This window comes from Pelecanus crispus, chromosome 4, assembly GCF_030463565.1.
Source record: "Pelecanus crispus isolate bPelCri1 chromosome 4, bPelCri1.pri, whole genome shotgun sequence".
NCBI classification, from domain to species: domain Eukaryota; kingdom Metazoa; phylum Chordata; class Aves; order Pelecaniformes; family Pelecanidae; genus Pelecanus; species Pelecanus crispus.
Genome location: NC_134646.1, coordinates 34,963,163 through 34,984,567, shown reverse-complemented (window position 1 = coordinate 34,984,567; position 21,405 = coordinate 34,963,163). Strand labels below are relative to the sequence as shown.

General features: G+C 36.9%; 1 protein-coding gene across 1 annotated transcript in view; it reads left to right on the top strand.

Annotated features, from left to right (window-relative positions):
* Positions 1–21,405, top strand: part of CCSER1 (coiled-coil serine rich protein 1) — a 662,304-nt gene that overhangs the window by 380,299 nt on the left and 260,600 nt on the right. The window contains exon 8 of the mRNA XM_075709669.1: positions 5,472–5,549. Within this exon, the coding sequence (XP_075565784.1) occupies positions 5,472–5,549 (78 nt within the window). The remainder of the gene's footprint in view (positions 1–5,471; positions 5,550–21,405) is intronic.

The window sequence follows — 21,405 nt, the reverse complement described above, 5'->3', positions numbered from 1 at the left end:
TGGAAATAGCTGTCATATAGTTAATTCTGTAGCTTATTGTAGCCTGCAAATTAGATAGAATAGATGTTGGAGAGCAGTTTTTTGTGCTACTTGTTATCCCTTGTCACTGCCTAACTGCTGCTGATGATTAAGTTTAATCCCAAAGCACATCAGAATTAAAAGACTTTGCATTTTTATAAGTCTTCTGAAGAAAAGCCTTTCTTCCCAGCTCTGTGGCAAATGTTAGTTGTTATTCGCAGTGGGGTAAATGCCTGAAGCAAGGGAAACAATTGCATGTAAGTTGTAAACCTGACTGCAGTGCTGATGCTGGCAATCGTAGGCTGTTTTGATTATATGCTGAGAGAAAACCCGAATAAAACAGATTTGTCTTCATAAAGTCATACAATAATCTGTACAGACTATAGGAGAGAGAGGTTGAGTATAAAAAGACTTGAAGACTAAAAGTTAAGTTGTGTGGTTTTTTAATCTAAGTAAGCATAAAAGCGAACCAGCTGTTGGGGGGGGGGGGAAAAATCTTTAGTATGTTATCAACTAGACAAAGTAGATTCCTTAGTGACAAAAGCCGCAGCTGTACTGGCTAACAGACTGACTTCTGATTCCTCCAATACAGCTGGAACAGAAAGGTTTGCTGTTTGATTTAGTATGACCATTTAAGGTAATCTTCAAGCATTTTCTTTTTGGAATTTGCAATTAAACAAAAGCACCACAAGTGGTCACCGTGCTGTCACTGATAGGGAACTGGGTAAGAGAAGGGTCACAAAAAATTACTTTGACCTGTTCACAATGAAAGCTATGAAAATGGTTTCAATGTTGTTCTCTTCAGAGAAGGAATGTTGTAAAAAGCCAGTCATATGTTTCAAGATGTATTCACCTATGCTGACTCCCTAAATATAAGTAGTCTGGTAGTAATTACTTTGGTTTTTGTCTAGTAGCTGTTGTTCAGTGGTAAAGACTAAGCCCATTTTTCACTTACTATTTTATTTTATATTTCACTCATCTGTTTTATCTGTAATGTTTTTACATGCATGTGATCAGCTGATTCCTGTTATCTTCCTACTTCAGCACCTCTTGGTGACTTACTACAAACGTAGTAATAAAATAATAAGTATCTAAACAATGACACTCTTGTACTAGAGGTAGTTTGAGATATTAGTGAACTTATTCCCATGTGAAGATTCCTTTATTGATCATGGTCTAATGCTTTTCACTAAGGCTGTTGAAATACTTCAGTTAGTAATCTCAGTAATTTAAGCAACTGCAAATGATGGAGAAAATGTCCTTCCACATAGTTCTCCCTCTCTCTCTCTCTCTCTCACACACACACACGAGAGGGAGGGGTTGTGATGAATGTTGCTGGCAATGTTGCTATGAGTTATCTGACCTAAAAATTGCCAACAACTCTTGCCTTTTTGCTAATTAGGATGAACCCAGGGAATTAGAGTTTTTCATGCTCTTCTCCCTGTCACCTTGCAAGTGTGTCCAATGCTATTTATTTTAATAAGAGGGAATAACAACACAGAGAACTGTAAGAAAAGATGTTCATTTGTGCTCTATCTTAACAAGTCACCCAAGTACTTTGTCTGATCCTAAAAATCTAAAAATATTTAAAACCAAAATTATTTGGTCCCTTCTTGGTCTTTACAGAGGCAAAAGCACTTGTTTTGTTTACCCTGAAAAGAAGGAGGATAAGGAAGGATCTATTTGTAGTCTTTTTACTACCTAATATCTTATAGAGAAGGTGGGGGTGATTCCTCTCACATACATGCAGTGCAAGGGCAGAAAGCAGCAGGATGGGACAACTTAACCTTCTGTGTTCTATGAAATATCTCAAAAGAAAAATGGTGGTATCAAGGAAGCACCTTATACTGTGTTTTGGCTTTCTCAAAATCCTTACATTTCAACATAGACTTATGAAAAAGCTTTTGGAAGCTTTTTGGTAGCTCGGGAGAAGGTGATAGGGTGCAGCATATGCAGTTAGTGGTATGAAAACTGGGTCATGTACGGAAAAAGTCACTAATTCAATTTCACTAGGGAGCCTCTGAAAGAAGATAACTTTGGTGTTTTAAAATGGCAGGAAGGTCTCAAGGAAGTTTCAGAACTTGAAAAATTACTTTAAAATGTTACTTTAGAATAGTAACTGTCTCTCGGAGTAATGATGTGGTGGCAATTGAAGGCTGCTATGGGAATATATGTCCAGGTAACTTATTTCTTTGTTATGAATAAATGTTAAAATGTGCTACTTGGCTTGTAAAGATCTTTTATTTGGCTGATTTGCTATAATTGAGAAAAAGGGACAGATATTGATTTCTAAAAGTCCTTTTCTAGTACCTGGGCACCTGGAATTTTGTCAGTCTTTTCCCTTTGTATTAGCTTAATAAAAAGTAAATAAAAAGTATTGCCTTCCTTTTCAGACTGCCTCTCACTTAGTGCCAGAGGCTGTTGCAATTGTGGCAGCGCTGCTGGGTTGTTGTCTGTTCCAGTGCCAAAGGCCAAAGTAACTGTGCAGACCCAGACATACCAAGCAACATACTAGGTAACACATTTGCAAGGCAAAATTAATTGATACCTGGGCATCAATTCTTTTTAAAGTGACTATTCTTAGTAAAGTTTTGAAAAGAAAGTGTTTGGACAAAGGTGCAAATCTCCTGCAAGCATTCTTTGTTCATTGGAGAACATGACCTCCCTGCAGAGGTTTTTTGGTTGCACCTCGGAGCTGGGATCTGCGTCTGAAATGCTGTGCTGTACATGGATAGGAACAGTAAATCTATGGGCAAGAGCATACAGCATTGTAAATATCTAGCAAATGTTGCCAAATATTTACAATAGTTTATTATGTAGTAAAATAAAGTGTCAGTTTATGCTTTTTTGGGTGTAGAGTAGGATTAATATGTATTTTTGTGTGAAAATCTGCTACACTTTTACAGAAACAGTTACACTGAAGTTTTGCATTTAGCTTGCTTTCTATAGTACACTATACTTTATAGATCTAAATTCACATTACAGTGTAACCATTTTTTTCCAGCGTTTTGTCACATCAGTTCATTATAAAGTCTGTCTATTGATATAGTCAATGCAGCATGAAATTATATTGAAAGTATCAACTTACCATTTTAAGAAGTGGGTTTATATTGGAAAGAACATTTTATAGTGTTTTTTGATATCCAGTACCTTTAATATTACTAAAATTATTTCATAACCAAAGGTATGTCTTCTGGAACAGCTACTTTACTCTGGCAACAAGAATTCTAGAGATAAAGTAGCGCAAGTTAGGGAAACATAACTGAGATTAAGTTGAATGACTATTAAGTGTAAGTAGCTTCTTCCACTAGGATGCTGTTTTGTAACAAACTGTAAGTTGTCTACATTACTGCATGGAAAATATTTATGTCCGTGATTTTAAACTTTTTGCAGACTTTTGCTACTTCACTGAAAATAACATAAAATATAGTCTATTCTTGCTATGTTTAACAATTTTGAAAATAAGTAATTAATATTATGAAGGTTGTTTCGCATCAACACAATTGGAAGCACTCTTTTTGTAAACAGAAGATACTACTTGTCAACATGGATGTCTGACTTCTGCTTCTGGTAAAGATGATAATGTGGAGTCAGAACTTGGATGTGTTAAAAATGGATCTCACTGCATATACGCAGTTAAATGAGCAGCTCACAGAAAGAAATTAATTTGGTTATTCCAACCTTCCTAGCTTTCCTAATTAATTGGTTGCCTTAATGAAGGTTTTTTTGATTTCTTCCATTCCACCCCCACCCCCAGTCACTTCAAAATTTGTATTTGTGAATCCACAAAGGAAGTATGCAAATGTTAAACTTGATCAGAAACACAGTTTAATATACTGCTTTTGGTCCAAGCATAATGTTACCTGAACATTCAGTCTCTGTGGATGTCTGGGTTTGTAACTAGAAAATTCATGGAGCTTCTGAGCAGTAAAATGTTATTGTCTAAATTAGAAGGTAAATATATAACAATGTCTGTTTTCTAAACAAGTAAAAATGGTGTGGGCAGAGGACTAGTAAATTCAAACCTCAAGAAGATGAAGCTTTTCTGTCGGAAATGAGATGGCCTTCGCCATGAATTCAGTTTTAACTCAGTAGTTGTATCGGCAACTTTGGGTGCAAGTTGTCTCATACCAGTGAAGTGATCAGTCTGAGTTCTCTCTGCCCTCCCGCCCCCCCCCCCCCCCCCCCCCCCCCCCCAGTACTTGAAGAGTTGAAATACTGGAAGTACTGTCATTTAGGTGTTGTCTTCATCCTTCTGTTTACATGCTTTTGCCCAAAATTCAGTTAGCGTAGTGATTCCTTGAAATGAATAACATTTGATTTTTAAAATATGTAGAAGAGATAAAGGAAAACACAACTTGGACAATAGCTGAAAATAACAACACGTCTATCTTTATTTTGGTAAAAACTGAGATTCATTCAACTTGAGATTCAATTAACTTGAAATTCAATTTACACAAATTCTGTTTTACTGTAATACATACCTGTCAGTACCATTAAAATGTACTTTTGTAGGTCTTGAGGAATTTGAGTCAAAGATAAGTATTTTGTATGGATATAGCTGAAAAATAAAATTGAATTGGTAGATAAGAAAACATAAATCAGTGCGGTAAAGGACTTTGTGTTCTCTGTTAATGGGACCTTCCCTTCCTGTGTGCCTTTTCCTACCTTATCCCATGTATTTACAGTTGTTTCATCATATACTTTCTCCTGGAAAATAATGTAGTGTATCTAAGGGCTTGATGAGGATCAACATTTCTACTTAGTGATCAGTTTCAAATGAGATATCAAAATGCCCTTTTTTTTGTGAAGCATAATTGTGTCAAAGCGGACAGATTTCTTTGCTCAAGTCTGTCCCCGACATTCCATGCCACACTTCCAAAAATGATTGAGGTACAGAGGGACAAGGGTGGGAAAAGCAGAAATCAGTACAGTACCCAAGAAGTATTTAGGCTTTGCTGACATGTTTTGCATCAGGCAAGGGGGAAGTCATCTCAGCGTTGTGGTCTGCGGTGGAGTTTGCATGTTTCTTACTGTTTCTTAAAAAAAAAAAACCAAACCCCAAAAACCCCCACCAAACCAAAACCCAGTGTTTTCTTTGCTGTTGGAATGGTGCTGGTGTTTGCAAGAGTCACTGCTGCTGCTCGGTGCTTTGTACCTGTATCTGCTCTGGAAGAAGATTGCTTTGCATCGCACTTCAGTGACATCCTTCTTGTGGGCCCAGCTCTACCACATAGCCAGGCTTTTCAAGGTCACTGTCTGTTTAAGAGAAAGATAAGTTGATAAAAGGAAATAACAGTAAGGAAATCAACCTCCCAATGAGAATAGTAACATATTAAATATATTTCCGAACAGCTGTCCGTGCATGAGTTTTGAACTTACCTGGGTATTGGTACCTACAAAGCCCAGTGAGGAAAAACATGACTCACATGATATGTTATTTTGTTTTACAGGAGAAGGCTCAGTGCTTTCAGAAGGCTCTTGCTTCCCAAGCAGATAAATCCACGCAGACAGAACTCGTAGGCCATGATGTAAGTAGCTGTATTGAACAGTATTTTTTTGTCTTTGTGGGTGTTCAGACTTTTGTCAGCCTGTTTACTTCTGCTGCTCTTGTGTCCGTGCATTGGTTTAGTGGGATTTACTGGAACACCATTCATCCTTTGCTCTTAAATGATTCTAAAATACCTTCTGAAACATGAGAAGATAATTACAACTACCTGCCGGCATACCAATGCCCTATTAATTTTATGCTTTACAAAGAGCTGAGAATTAACATAAGTGAATGTGGAGGGATATGTATTAGTGGATTGCAATTTTTTTTTCAGTATTCATTTACATACTTATTGACAATTTAATGATGTTATTATGTTTACAATTGCCATATGCTGTCCAAACAATATTTGAATTTTGGAAGATAATGGAATAAATAGAATTTTGCCAAGCGATGTTAAAATGCTGTTTCCTGAAGAGCATCTGTCAGAATGTCTGCTAGAAGGTGAATTGATACTATGTATCCCCATGCAAGAACATAGTCAAGGAAGATGCTTTAACTGTAGAAATGTTTCCCTCCCCCCAAGTTTTTTTTAAATGAAAGTATTCTGTCTGTGGGACATTGGTTGAATAGGTGTAAGAGATTCACTTGTTTTATATGAGCCTTCTTGAAAAATCTTTGATTAAGAATGCCACAGTGTGGAATGTTTAGCGCTGTTCCATTTTGTGATTTGCACAAAATCTAACAATACTTCTTACCAAAGACTGTTCTGCAAAATAAGGCTGTGGTTCTGCATTGGTGTATAGCAACATGCTGCTTCAAATTTACAAAAACAACACTGGAATTAAAGCATATTTTGAAACCTTCCTTTCAGTATGTTTTGTATCAGTGGAGCATTAAATTTTTGTCTACTGAGTCTTCGGATAGTCTTCTGAAGATAGAAACACAAAAATTTCACATTTTAATCTGAGAAGTTCTTGAAGCAAAGTACACTTTGGTGTTTTTTCAGACTGTCTTTTAAGTTGATTCAAGCAAGGAGTACTAAGTTTTTTTTAAAAAAAGAAAATACTTTGGACAAAAATATTATTTTTATATGTATTACTCAACACTTGTGGGTTGTGTGTTTTTTTTTTTTTCTTTTGAGTATTTTTTTATTTAAGGCAAAGAAGTCAGTAGTTTACTCACTGTACCTATCTGCACTAATTTCTTGTTTGTGGGTTGCCAAATATGAACCCTTATGTTCTACTGTGTCTGTGAAATAATGTCTGTTGGAATTTACTGAAACTGTGAGGTGTATATATTAATGGTGAAAATGCCATAATATTCAAAAATACTTGAAAACATTTTTGTATGTTGCAATGCTATATCACCTTCTTCTGGGACTAATTATCCTTAACAGCTGTTTTATTACATCTTAGATGTTAAATAAAAGTCTTCCACTAAAAATGAGAATAAGCAATTTGTAGGGTTGGTTTGGGGGGGGGTTTCGTTGCCTTTTTTTCTTTTTAAAACAGATGTGATTTATGCATTTAGTTGTTCTCTCCCAAATCAAATACGTGGTATCTCATGCTGCAGAGACCCATGCTGTTAATGGGTTGTTTTTTGTTTGTTTTTTTTTTTTTTTTTTTTAACCTTTTTCCAGTCTCTGTTCCCTTGCAGTGTGCAGGGGGAGGTCTTCTGTCAGTAAAGTAGATGATTGCTGACTCTGCAATAAAATTAGAACCCCCTCCCCCAAACGGATACAGTTTTCTGGCTGAGTTCTGAGTATTAAAGATAATAACAATAATTTTTAAAAAATCCTTTTCTTTAGCAGCATTCTCTTCAATGTTAGCAGAACACATTTTTCAACCTTCCCTGGTAAAATGCCTCTACCATGTCATGGTTGCAATCGTATCTTTTCTTACATAGGGTGATACAATGCAAGACAGAAGGAAATGTGGAATGTTTTTGTATGGAACAACACATCCACCTGTATTTATCTTGTACAGAGTCCTTGTGAAAATTGCATTACAAGGAACTGATTACAGAGAAAGTTGAACTAATCCACAGGAATAAGACATGCTTACTATGATCATCATGAAGGGAATTCAATGAAGAAGAGTGTGCAAATAAATAGCATTAATACTTTTCATAATATTGTTAAAAACTTTTGGTCACCTATTTATTAGATTGTGCAGCTTTTCTTCAAAGGATAGCTATTACAGGTAATGATAGGTTCAATTGTGTTTCTGCTGAAACCAAGTGGCAATTGCATTTGTATTCTTTGCTTTTATGTGACATTTTAAACAGCAAGTTGTAACCCTGGCAAGTAGTATCTGTACATCATTTTATTCAGGATGTGCATAAATGTGTATAACTACAAGAATATTGTGCTAATGTGAAATTCGATTAAATAGAAAAACACAAAACAGATCAGAGACTGCAAGATACAATTTTCACTCCATTAGTCACACATTCTGTGAATAGCATACATTGAATACTTAAGATATCTGGTTTAACAGGTAAGCAGAAAATTTAAGTTCATTCCATCATCACTACAGATTTGCTGCTGTAGTTCCAAAAAAACACACACAAAAAAGTCACCGGTTTTATTTGTCCTTAATGCAACTTTAGAAGCTAACAACAGTCAGATAAAAATGTTATCAGGAATTTGCATAGTATTGTTTCATCAGTGTTGTACAAATATTGGTATACACCTCAGAATGTAGTATTTCATAAATGCTTAAGTTAGTACTTCTGTGAATAGTTTGTTTTATATTCTTTCATATTCTTTTGTTTCACTGTATAAACTTCATAGTTGCCTATTTTGCAGTGCAAGCAAACCTGAGACAGGTTAGCCCCCCAAAGAAAGCAATGCTTTGTTTTGTTTGACTTCTGGACAATGTCTCCAGTAGTTGAGACACTATTCTTTAGCCTTGGAGTTCATTTAGATGTGGTGTTAAAAGTAAACGGAGGTTCTGAATTGGACTTAAACAAGGAATGAATCCTTTCATCTATAGGGTGTACAGTAATGAAAAAAGGCTAGAGGCTAGTCTATATTTAGGAGGTAATGGGTGAAGAAGGAAGAAATGCAATGTTTCAAAGGGAAGAAATGTTCTTGTCTCTGTGGAGCTGCTCTGAAAAAGTTTAAACAGTGTTGTCTGAGTGTTTTGGGTAAGTATTTGAGAGGTTACCAGAATGGAAGTTAATATAGTGTATTTTATGTTAGCAGACATAACATAATTACAGTCAGATTCTGGCTATCAAGGTGATCAGCAAAGTTTAGATCATGCCGTCTCCTGTAATACCTGTAAATTGTTGGATAATGCTTCTGATAGATTTCTCTGTTTTCTCCCATGCAGCACACTGAGATTTTTTCAACTGAAATTGCTTTAGAGTACTGTATTAGCAAGCAAGTGGAACCTAAGTCTGTAGCAGTAAGGATAATGTTTCTCGTAAAGAACTGTTTGAACTGGAAAGCACACTGCTTAATCTCTTTTCTGTATGAAAAAGTTTTAATATGGAACTTAATTATGGAATTAAAACATAAAGTTTAAAATAAGTTTTGATAAGGAGGAAAAAGGTCTTCCTTGATGAGAAATGCTACAGTTTCCTTAAGTGATTAACATGGCCACTTTGCTACTTGACTAAATTGAAAGTAGAATATCAAGCCAGCTGCTGTGTATATTCAAGGGAAGACATTAGAATGTAATCCAGGTTTCTTAGAAAGCTAATTGTTTTCTACTGCAGAATATCAAGGGATCTCCACCTTATGATAGTCCTAAATTTATTCTGTTTTCCAATATGTGTACTGAGAATCATTTAAAATATCTTGGGAGTCTTGCAGAAAGAGCCATGTGCACAACAGATTGATGTGGGAGACTGCTAAATAATAAATTATTAAAGTGTCTTAAATAATCAATGCCAATTTAAGCTCCTCCACCTTCCTTTGTTTGCAAAGCCTTATTTTATTGAGAGATCAAGGAATAATTTCTTCCGTGTCGATCAGGTTAATAAAACATACTGGAAGATGACAGTCAGCTAGCATTGCAGCTGATGACAAGATCATGTTAAGCGATACAACTCTAGTAATGGCTGCTAGCTAAATGGTTTATGGATGCTGTGAAGGGCTGTGTTGCATTGTGTCCTCTACGTTAGGAAGGCAGGGGAACAGAATACTAAACTACTTGAACTTTCCAGTTTAGTCTAAATATATTCCTGCCCACAGTTTTTCATAGTTTGTTACAGTGTGAAATGAGTTGCATTTTTGCCACCTAGAACAGAAAATACATCATGCTTCTGCCTCCCCCCTCTACCCCCAGCCTTGGAGACTGATGTGCACCTGCTATTATTGTATGTTACTACTAGGTTATTTTTCTCCATTTTTTTCTTATTTTCTCTCTGAGTTCGTTTTCTAACGTATACAGTGAAATAATGCAAACTTGTGCATAACGTACCTTTCTCTAATGCAAAATTATTTTAAAAAATAAGTACCCAAATAAACCATTAAACATCTCAGTCTTTCCTTTGCTTGTACTTCTGTGGACCTATTCATATCTGGATATCCAAATTGTTCTTGGCATGCTAATTCCTTTCCCACAATTTCTTCTAGCAATCATTTGCTCTTCTCACGTTCAATTTCCTTTTTATAGTATACAATTTAAAAATACCATTTCAAAATATGCCTGTGTTTTAGGATGTCCTACTTGTGCAAATTCTGTCAAACTTCTCATCCATTAATAGTGAAATTTATGCTGAAACTTTTGGTTTTAGTGATTGACTCCCACCAACCCTGACCAAACATACTGCCTCTCCAACAAACCCCTAGGTACTTGCTGTTTGAATTCCATTTAGCCACGAAGTCATCAACATTGAAGTATTGTTACACCTAGTACTGCTCACTACAGGGATAAACAGTTCAAGTTATCAGTGCTGAACTTGCCAGAGGATGCGTGCTTATACTGAGGGTTTGGTGTCTGTGGCGCTATACAAAAAATGATACAGGTTTTCATATAAACAAACTTCGTAAGGAATGGGGTTCTGGGACAGAAACTGCGACTTGCCCGATGGAAAAGACAGGCTTCCACTAGTCACTTTAATTCTGTGGTTGATTATTAACAGGTATTATGCATTTAGTTTTGTCATCTCTAGAAATAAAGAACAGTAAAATTTACATTCTGTAGTGGTACTCAATTAGTATGAATGATCTTCAGTTTTGATTTGTTAAATGCAAGTCGGCTTCTGGCTGCTTGTATAAATAAGCTGTGTGCTGTTTAAATATTTGTAGTAATATGTGGCTTGATGATGTAATGGCTGAGTTTCCTCATAGACCAGAACTTAATATAATGCTGTAGTCTCTGTATCTTTAAAAATATTGTTTTCCTGTAATATACTCTGCAATAACAGTGCAATGTTTTTCTTGCCTGTTAAGTTTTCCATCTACTTGTTCTATGTTTCTCTGTCTTAAACTTCTTCTCTTTTTCTATCTGCAGTTATGCTGTTGCTATCTTGCTTTTAAAGTGCAATTAAATATGAGGTACTTAAAATATTGACCAGATTTACTGTCACTAACTTTTGCTTAGATGTCTTGGGGTGGGGGAGAGAAGGGGAAGAAGGAAAGGAGGGTGTTTATTACTACTTACTCATCCTAGAAATTCTTTTTTTTGAAGATAGCTCTTTTCCTACTTTTTCTGTTTTAGTTCCATCACTGTCTTCTCCTTAGAGTTCTCCAGAAGTTTACTTTTTCACTTAAGCATATCCATCTGGACATTTTGTCTCATTTCTTATTGTTACTTTAATTTCTGTATAGTACTTGTGAGTATGACTTACCAAAATGTTATTGCAGTAGTATTTTTTTTCTGAATGTTATAGTTACATTGTTTCTATCATAAAGATGCTACCAGGCAGTTCATGACATCTCTAAATATTAAATAAATGAGCAGTTATTCCTAGAATTAATAACATGGTTTTACTACATCCACTGTGACCTGTTACGCTAAGGACAGAAAGAAGTAGGACACTGACAAACAATAGTTCAATAGTTCTTATTTGATTGAAATTAAAAAGCCATCCTTGTCCCACTAGATTATACCCTGCTGACTCTGTTCATGCATTATGCTGAATATTAGCAGTGTCCTATTTGTACGGCCAGAGAATAGTTTGGGAATATCATAACAGCACTGAAATCTTTTGAATTTTGTTCAAAAGAATAAACCGAAAATTTAGTAAAGTGCATTTGATAACAGTCAGAAATTCTCAAACACAGCAACATTTCACAATAGGCTTTGACTATATTTTCTTAAAAATTATAAAGACTTGGATTCACCTTGAAGAAACAATCAACAGGCAAAATTCAGAAATGAGGCATGGATAACCACTGTATTATAAAGCAACGTGTATGGTTGTTGTCATATTAGTATGTTTAGAATGGGTGCTTTTGAATGCAGAATGATCTATGTACACAGTTTTATCATAATGTGGAAATGTTTTCATGTTGTGTGCATGCTGCATGTTGATTCCCTCTATTAGCATAAACTAGCTCATTGTGGTGACCTTCTTCCTGTACAAATGTGGCATCTGTTGTACATAACTGTTTTCTAACTAGAACTGCGTCATGCACAAGCTGACGAGTCATATTTCTGGTTTTGTATGCATTGTCACTTAATTCCTTGTTATGTTGATTGTTGGTGTGAAAGAAGCTTTATTATTACATGCTGCTTGCATGACTGCATACAGCAGAAATGATCATTTTTCATTTAACTTTGTGTTGCCATCAAACCATGCATCTTTAAGATTTCATTTTTTTATTTTCTTTTTTTTGTCTTTTTTTTTTTTTTTTAAAGGCCCTGTGGAATTCTCCATGTTCTGAAGGCTTAGTTTACAAACCTATCAGCATCTCATTGGTACCATCATTATTAAATTAAAAAACAGCATCTGGACACTCTGCACTATGGATTTGATTAAATACTGCTGTATATGAAATGAGCTGCAAGTTACCCTTACTGGCAAAATGTTACTACTTAATATAATATTTGTATTATCAACAGACAGACGTGACTTTTTTTGGAAGTAATACCTTCATTATTAAATATATCTATGAATAAATTATTAGTAAGCTATCACAAAGTTACTGTCTGAAATAAAACTCGATTATTCTTACCATTTTGTGCAATTAATCATACATTGGTGATTCACTACAAGTAAGAAGATACTTCAGTAATGCTTGTCTCTGAGATTGAAAAAATATGTCTTCAAGATCTAGAAACTTACGGAAATGATTAGGGTTTTTAAAACCTGTATTTTTTTGTTTTCCAGTAATAATACTTCTGCAGCACTTGTGCATACAGGGTCAGCACCTTTCAATATGTGCTCTATTTGATGAATGTTCATAATTATGTATGTAATTTTCATGTGTGATTCAAGAGACATTTCTGCAGGGGATTTGGTAAGCTTTTTACAAGGTCAGAATTTACCCAGCTTTATCCCAGGAAATAGGAGAGCTGATCCTAAAAACGTACACTCTTGATTTTTGAATTGATTAGAATCGTAGCTTTACTCTACTTTTTATCTTATTTTCTGAGCGCTTCAGCTTCTAAGAGACATTGCTAAGACAGCGCCAATACATGTGAGTGAAGTGATTATTGTGTTTGCTGGACATGACTGTGCTGCTTGAGTGGATAGCTGTTGTTGACCAAGGGCGGTGGTGGGGGTGGTGTAATTCCTGGTTTATGGCTTTATTAAGCAAGAAATCAGAAACAAACTGGAGAGTTCACCACAAACCCCATCACCACTATTAGCTGCTTCAGTGTTCCTTACCCAGGATTCACTTCATTCCCCCAAGGATGTACTCTACACCCACCCTTACCAGGTAAGATAAGAAGTTGCTTGTGCCATCAGTTTTCTTAAAGCTTTCCTGTTAATACCTTTTCTCACTAACAAGAGATGATACTTGAATCTTGTTACTATGCCAATTTGATCAGGCCTCATAGTATATAATAGTAACAGTTATTCAACTGGAGCAACTGTTTAGTGCCTGTGGCTTTACTTTCAAACAGAGGACATACTATTCTCATTTAAAAATAACATTTCACCGCTTATTCTTAAATGGATCTGAACTGAAAATAAAAACAATCAACTAAATATTCATGCAAGTCTTTAAAGTGAATAAGCCTTCCTCACAGGTAATGTTGCATTATGTTGGCTGATTCTGTACCACTTAACATGCTGTTACTGTTTATCAATCCTACATCATCTTTTCTTCTTTTGTTCGTAACAGCCATCTTCAGCATCCTCTCTTGCCCTTTTGGTCAGGCTTCCTGAAACTTCTTTGCGTGTATAATTGCATAGTGCTTATTGTATTTGTTGGAAGTATCTTGAAAAACCAATTAAGTAGCAAATAGATAATTTAAAGAAACAAAAGAAATGAGTGTGTGCATATTATCCTTCTTGAACTTCACCTTCCTTCTTGAACTTCACCTGTTGTCATTCTTCCTTCTCTTCCTTGGTACTAGACAATCCTTTCTGCGTAGAAATGTCTACCTCTTGCTGTCTGTCATGCTTTCTTTTTTCATCACCGTCTTTATTATGGTAATATTTTCAGTCCACGTAGGATACTGTTATCTGGAAGAGGATAGAGAGAACATTTTACACTGTGATGCTTTGCTTACAGAAATGTATATTGGGAATGGAGAGAGTTGTGAAAAAACTGTGTAAGTCAGTGAAAGAAGAGTGGAAGGAAAAAAAATCATTTCAGGATTCCGATGAGAAGAAAACTAGTTTCACTTCCTAAATGAACAAGCTTTTTACCTGTTCCTTCTAAGTCTATGAAAGAATACTTAAAATACTCAAACAGATGGTATATTTCTAAACCTGTTACCTGACAGAGGTGTTGCTAGCACCTGTCATGTCAGTGCAAAACTGAACACAGCCCTTTGACTTTGGGGATAAAGAGCATAAGAGTTAGGATTTTGACTTTCCCAGGAAATTGCCCATCATTTCCAAAACCTTTTTTGCAATTTCTTTGTTTTACTTTCATTTTTCTGTAACTTTACGAAACAGCATGAACCAATAAGAAATGACTCAGCTTTGCTTTTTTGCTCACATAGCACTTGAATGGTCTGGAAAAAAATCATGATTGACAAGTAATATTCAGAATTCAAGGACACACGATCAGTGTCGGCAAAGCCAACACTTTATATGCATAGACAAGACCTTAGTGTTAGTCTAATTAAAGTCTTAACAGTCTGATCAAAGATTTTCTCCAATCAAAGTTTATTATTATTCCAGTTACACTGAACTAGCACATCTAGTTCAAACAGTCAAAAGTTAAATGTACGTAAAGTTCATAGTACCTAGTCCTTTCTTTGATGTATTGCTCACTCTTGCACAGCCTGTCTTGTGAAGGTCAATCACTTAAGTCGTGGGAGTGGTAGCACAGCAGTAAGTCTGGTATCACAACTCCTTGGCAGAAGTCTGATGTTAACATTGATGATTTCTCTCTCCTCATTCTGGAATCCAGTTGGGATCTCTCTGATATGTTTGTGAACGTGTTGTACACCTTGTTCTTTATCATTGATTTCAAGTTTACATGACGTCTGTGTTATCCCTACAACTGTTTGTACCACGCTCCGAAGGTTTCTTTCCTTTGATGGTGAGTAACTGGCTATTGCTGAATTGCTCATAGTCCTGGGGTCTCTGGTGTCATCCAGTGCCTGTAATTATTTGGATTGCTCATTAGTGGAAGATCATTCTCCACAGAGTAAGTGTTTGTTACTGATATCTGTAAGGTACAAACATATAGCTGACAAAGCCATCCCTGCATGCCCCTACTACCAAAACTTTGCCATGTAAGCCCAATACAAGGTGTTACGCCACACAACTGTAAAAAGCTGAACAGCTAGTGCAAAAACAGATAGTTGTTAGATAACTGCTTTTAAGAGCTAAAGCAAATATCCAGGCAGGCCAGACAAAAACACATCTTGATGCCCATGTTGTTAGCTTAATCCAAGGCCCGTGTCTTGTTATAAGCAATAGCAGCACTGTGTTAACTGGGATACAATGGTAAAACAGTATTGGCAAAATACTTTGTTCTCATTCTAAGCATTGACATTTAACAAGTGCAGAGGTTTGTTATTTTAACTACCACACATTGTTCTTTCTCCATTTGATGCTTTGCAAGTGCTACCAGATAACCTGAGTTTGCTTTCTGCGCTTTCCTCCAGGGATTTCTGAATGTCCGAGTGCAGTGCTGTTTGATACAGCATAAGAGAGGAAGAAGTAGAAATTGAGTCACTGGATTTAAAATTAACACAGGTGCAAAAATGTTACAGCTAAAGCAAATATTCTCTGGTAAATGTTGAGAGCTTGAGAAGGAGCAAGAGTGATTTTAACAGTTATAAGCAGTCGGAGAGGGAGACAAGCCTCAAAAGGCCTGGGGTGGGATAGAGAGACAGAAAGGTTACATCATGCTTGAATTGAAGGGGGATTTTCTTTCATTTGTCAGTGCTTTCTTTTAAAAATTAATCTTCTGAAGCAATTTCAGTATGAAAAAATGCAGGACTGTGAATACTGGCATATAAATTATTCTGCTGTACCTCAATGTGCATTTGGGCCAACAAAGAATTCCTGTAGCTTACACTGTTTACAACAGGTCTCTAAAATAATTTGAAACATAATCATTGAGGCTGTTTGTGGGCATAGGTACTGTGTGCATGGTGAAAGGGCTGGAAATTTTGTTATTCTTAAATAGTTAGGAGGTCTGTGGCTTATCTTCTGGAGCTGAGTTTATCCAGTGTTAACCAGTGGTTTTTAGGTATATGTACACTATTTGGTCATTTAGATTACGGTTTAAACTTTTCAGTATGTTTTAGACTTCTCTATAAGCACTAAAACTGAAAGAGCTTAGGAGGAAAAAGTTAGCATACTTATACTATATTATGGTATAACAGATGTTATACCAATAATAGAAACAGAAAATGCCATTTCTACCCCTGACCTATTACTAGTACTTTCTCATCGAAAGTGCGGTGAGAACTATATCCAGGCTGTGTACTCTACCTTCATTTCAATACAGTGCTCTTTTAGTATTCCTTTATTCATTTTTGGTAATGGAAGTTTCTACTTCTTAAGAGTCAACAGAATATTAATGTTAATGATAAAACAGCAAGAAGGAGCACGAAGGGAAAGGATTATAAATGAGCTTTGGGGAATAGTAATAATGTAATTGTGTAATGGTGCATACATACTATCAAATATTTAGAGAGAAATGCCAACACCTTCACTGACGTAATATCATGTCTTAAGTTGACATGCCAGGAGGACGAGATGTCATCCAAAGGGACCTGGACAAGCTGGAGAGATGGGCCTGTGTGAACCTCATGAGGTTCAACAAGGCCAAGTGCAAGGTCCTGCACCTGGGACGGGGCAACCCCTGATATCAATACAGGTTGGGGGATGAAGGGATTGAGAGCAGCCCTGCGGAGAAGGACTTGGGGGTGCTGGTGGATGAAAAGCTGGACATGAGCCAGCAGTGTGCACTTGCAGCCCAGAAAGCCAACCAAATCCTGGGCTGCATCAAAAGCAGCGTGGCCAGCAGGTCGAGGGAGGGGATTCTGCCCCTCTGCTCTGCTCTGGTGAGACCCCACCTGGAGTACTGCGTCCAGCTCTGGAGCCCTCAGCACAAGAAGGACATGGACCTGCTGGAGCGGGTACAGAGGAAGGCCACCAAAATGATCCGAGGGCTGGAGCACCTCTCCTGCGAGGCCAGGCTGAGAGAGTTGGGGTTGTTCAGCCTGGAGAAGAGAAGGCTGTGAGGAGACCTTATTGCGGCCTTCCAGTACTTAAAGGGGGCCTACAGGAAGGATGGGGAGAATCTTTTTAGCAAGGCCTGTTGTGACAGGACAAGGAATAATGGATTTAAACTAAAGAAGAACAGATTTAGACTAGACATAAGGAAGAAATTTTTTACAATGAGGGTGGTGAAGCACTGGAACAGGTTGCCCAGAGAGGTGGTGGAGGCCCCATCCCTGGCAACATTCAAGGTCAGGTTGGACAGGGCTCTGAGGAACCTGATCTGGTTAAAGCTGTCCCTGCTCACTGCAGGGGGGCTGGGCTAGATGACCTCTGAAGGTCCCTTCCAACCCAAAGCATTCTATGATTCTATGATGAGTGAGGAAGGCATAACTGCATGAGATGAATAGGTGATAGAGGCAGTAGGATCTTCATACCTTAAATGTATGAAACAATTTTAAGTGCACACATCAAAGATGTGAGCTTCCCAATGTGCAAATATTATGAAGTGTCCATGTGAATATATATTTGTGCACCTGTGTACATCTGTATTTCATCTTCCAGTCTGTTACGTGATTGAGGAGAAAAGATTAAATCAGAGACAAATCTACTACAGGAGTACTGTCACATTATGAATAAATTCTTCAAAGAGAACCCCTAAGAAATTGCCACATTTCAGGTATTACAGAAATAAAGACAACATGAAGACCAACAAGTTTTGTTGGTTAGACTGGAAGTTTGCAAAAGGACCAGTTCAGTGGTACTATCTGGCTCTAGTGGAGTCAGCTTTTAAGACTCTGTATGTTTTGCAAGCATCCAGGTAGCCTAAAAAAATTAAAGTAGTTGCAGAACATGACTAAAAGTCCTGAGACTAACAATGAACAGTTGGCTCCTTGGACGTTGTCATGTATCTACTCATACTAGGTTTTTGAAGGCGTTGTGGAACTGTTCCCTGATGCTAGAAGGTGTTTATTAGAGAAACAGTAGCTAACATGTTAGTTGTGTACCAAAGACTGTTTCATATATGTGTATAGCAAAATAAATCTAGGAATTTTTAATCATTGTGGTAACTGGACAGAAGTGAGCACGTTGTTTCTATGTGAGAAGCTCTCTGAATTGCAAAACTAAATATGAATTGAAGTCACAGATAATGTTATTTATGGGACTCTTTGGAAATAATGAGAGCATCCTAGTGAACTTGAGGCAGGGCTATGAGGTTGTGTCATTTGTTCCTTCCTGTTTTTTAATTGGGATCTAGAACTGAGGAGCTGACTGTGCTACAGTTTGGGGTCTCCATGGGCCACGGTTCCTTCAGGGCATATCCACCTGCTCTGATGCAGTGCTGTCCACCGGCCACAGTATGGATATCTGCTCCAGTGCCTGGAGAACCTCCTCTTCCTTCTGCTTCAGTGACCTTGCTTGTTCACAGGGCTTTTGCCTCACCTCTTTTTTTTTTTTTTTTTTTTTTTTTCCCCCTTCACTCCGCTGCTCTCTGGTGTTTTGCCCTTTCTTAAATATGTTTTCACAGAGGTGCCACCAGCGTTGTTGATGCTCAGTGCCATTTGTGGACCCACTGCAATGGTGCGTCCATTGTGGAGCTGGCTGGAAGCATCTGTCCAGCACGGGGCAGCCCCTGATCTCTTCTCACAGAGGCCACCCTGCAGCACTCCTGTTGCCAACCCATCGTAAAGGCAAACAAAAGAAAAGCATAGCCCCACAGTTGACCTAAACAGGATGAATGTTGTTAATCTTATAATTGTTTTTCATGTTAGAAAAATGCTTCCCTGGACTTACAGATCTGTTAATATGTGAGGAATGAGTATTATAAAATGGTTGATTAGATGCGTGAATTTAGATATGTAGCAAATTCAGAAACTAATGAAACTTATCATAGCTTCTGTTCCAAAATACCTGGATACACTGAGACTGGTGGTGTTGGTGATGACTACTGTGAATTCATCCTTGGAGTGAGAGACACATTGGTGGCAGAACTTGCATTGGTGCCTCCGGCCAGGAGATACTCTTTTGCCACAGGACCTGGGCATTACATTGAGTGTGTCAGATAGATGGTCCAAGCCTCAGAAAGAAAAGTTTTACAAATAACATTGCTTCTATTTAATTACATTCTCAGAACAATTAGCCTTCATGAATTACACAAAAAACCAGAGTTTTACTCGCAAGCTGGCCTGAAAAATCAATACATTGGTTGGGATACTGTATTAAATTGCATTAATACTGGAATTCTTTTTTGGTAGTATGGAGTTAAGAACAAGTGCTTTGATTAGAGGTCATTGGGTGTAGCTGGGACTGTGTTCAATTTATTTGGGAGAAGGTGATCTTCAATGTCAGGGAAAAGGCCTAATTTAAAAAAAATATGGAAACCAGTATTTAGTCCATGTTCTGTTGGGATACCATCTTCCCTATTCTCATTCAAAATAATCTAGCAATCAAATTTTGTATAAATGAGGCCAAATTAAAGATAGGATATTTTTAAGAAGGCAGTTCTGTTCTTGTATTGGCAGTGGATTAGTGTTTCATTTAATATTACTATTCTGGAAAATCTTTGAGCAAGTGATGTACCACATCTTTATTAGCTGTCCTGCGTATGAGGTGATTGTTCATCATGTTTTCTGTTAAATCCATACAACGCTTGAGAGTGTGCAAGCTTGATGTCAACCAAATAGGAGGTGAACAGCAGGTAGAATTTACCTTTCAAATTTGGGCAGCAAATTCTGTGGTAGCCATTTTGCAAGCATCTGTCAAACATTAGCAATTTAATCTGTGGGCTTAAACTACTTGGCAAAATAATAATAATAGTTTCTTACAGAAATTTGGATAAAATTGGTGTATACATTGCTTGTACCTGCTCTTGTATTGCTAGAGAAGTAAATTTTCCAGTCTTTTTAAAACAGTACAGGTGTGAGCTCAATGGTGACTTAAATAGCAAAACCTTTAAAAATTTCCTTGTTATGCTGCTCCTAGATGTGATTTGAGTGATCTGACTGATAAAATAATATGGACAAGTAGTGTGAAAGACAAAACAAGAACAAAACTAGTGAGAATAAGGAGGAAAACAAAACCTTTATGAACCCATCAGAGTGCACCTACATCCATCCAGTATTTTATTTACTTTTTAATATTTCCCTTTGTAACAGATACCCAGGGAGAACAATAGATCTGTCTTCTGAAGGTCTTCATAGCTCAGTGCTCTTTCCTGATACTGATTAGTAGTAGTGAAAAAGTAAAAGGAAAAACAAGCGTAGAGTGATGTTACTGGTAAACTGCCCAGTTTCCTGAAGGAGGTTAGGTATTTTCTTAACCTGAAGACTGATAATTGCTGACAAACTAATTTTTTTATGAGTTTATTTCCGTTGTGATTCTCTATCCTGATAACATCCTTAAATGAACGTGTTCTGTTTGAAGCTTAGTTTGATTATTCTTCTTTATGATATTAGCTTAATTAACGTGCTTCTCATCGTCTACAGCACTGATAACACTAGTATCCAATGTTCATGATTTTTTTTATAAGTCTTTTTCAGTAGTTCAGTATCACTATAGTTATTTGTTGAATGTGTATGCTGAGAAACAGATTAAGCAGATATATAATATATGGGGCATATGTTGCCAAAAGAAGGTGCCAAATGCTTGAATCTAAAAGCTTTTTATACTCTCTCTTAAGAAGGAAGGGAAGAAGTTAGTTGGCTGACTCCATTCCTAAACCCCAGATTTTTCTGTCTTCCTTTGTCAAATCTCTTGTTGCCATGTCTGCAAATTTCCCTTGCTGTTGCGAGTATTTGCAAACTCTGTTAGTGGTGGGGCTTTTGTTCTGGCTCATTATTTTCCCCTGCTGTTGCTCCTTTGCTCATTTCCTTTTATCTTGCTGTATTGTTTTTATTCTCTTTCCACATTACAGTCCCATTTGGCTTATCCTCTCCTGTCTGTCTTTTCTACAAAACATCATTTTTATCACCCATAAAGCATGCTTCTAAAACTTCAACAATAACAGAAACCAGAAAGTCACACTTTTTCTTTTAACTTCTGTTTTTCCTCAGTCGTCGTCTTATTTTTAGGCAGAGGGAAGAGGAAAAAAGACATCTAAGGCAAATTGTCCATACAGAATAATTCTTAAG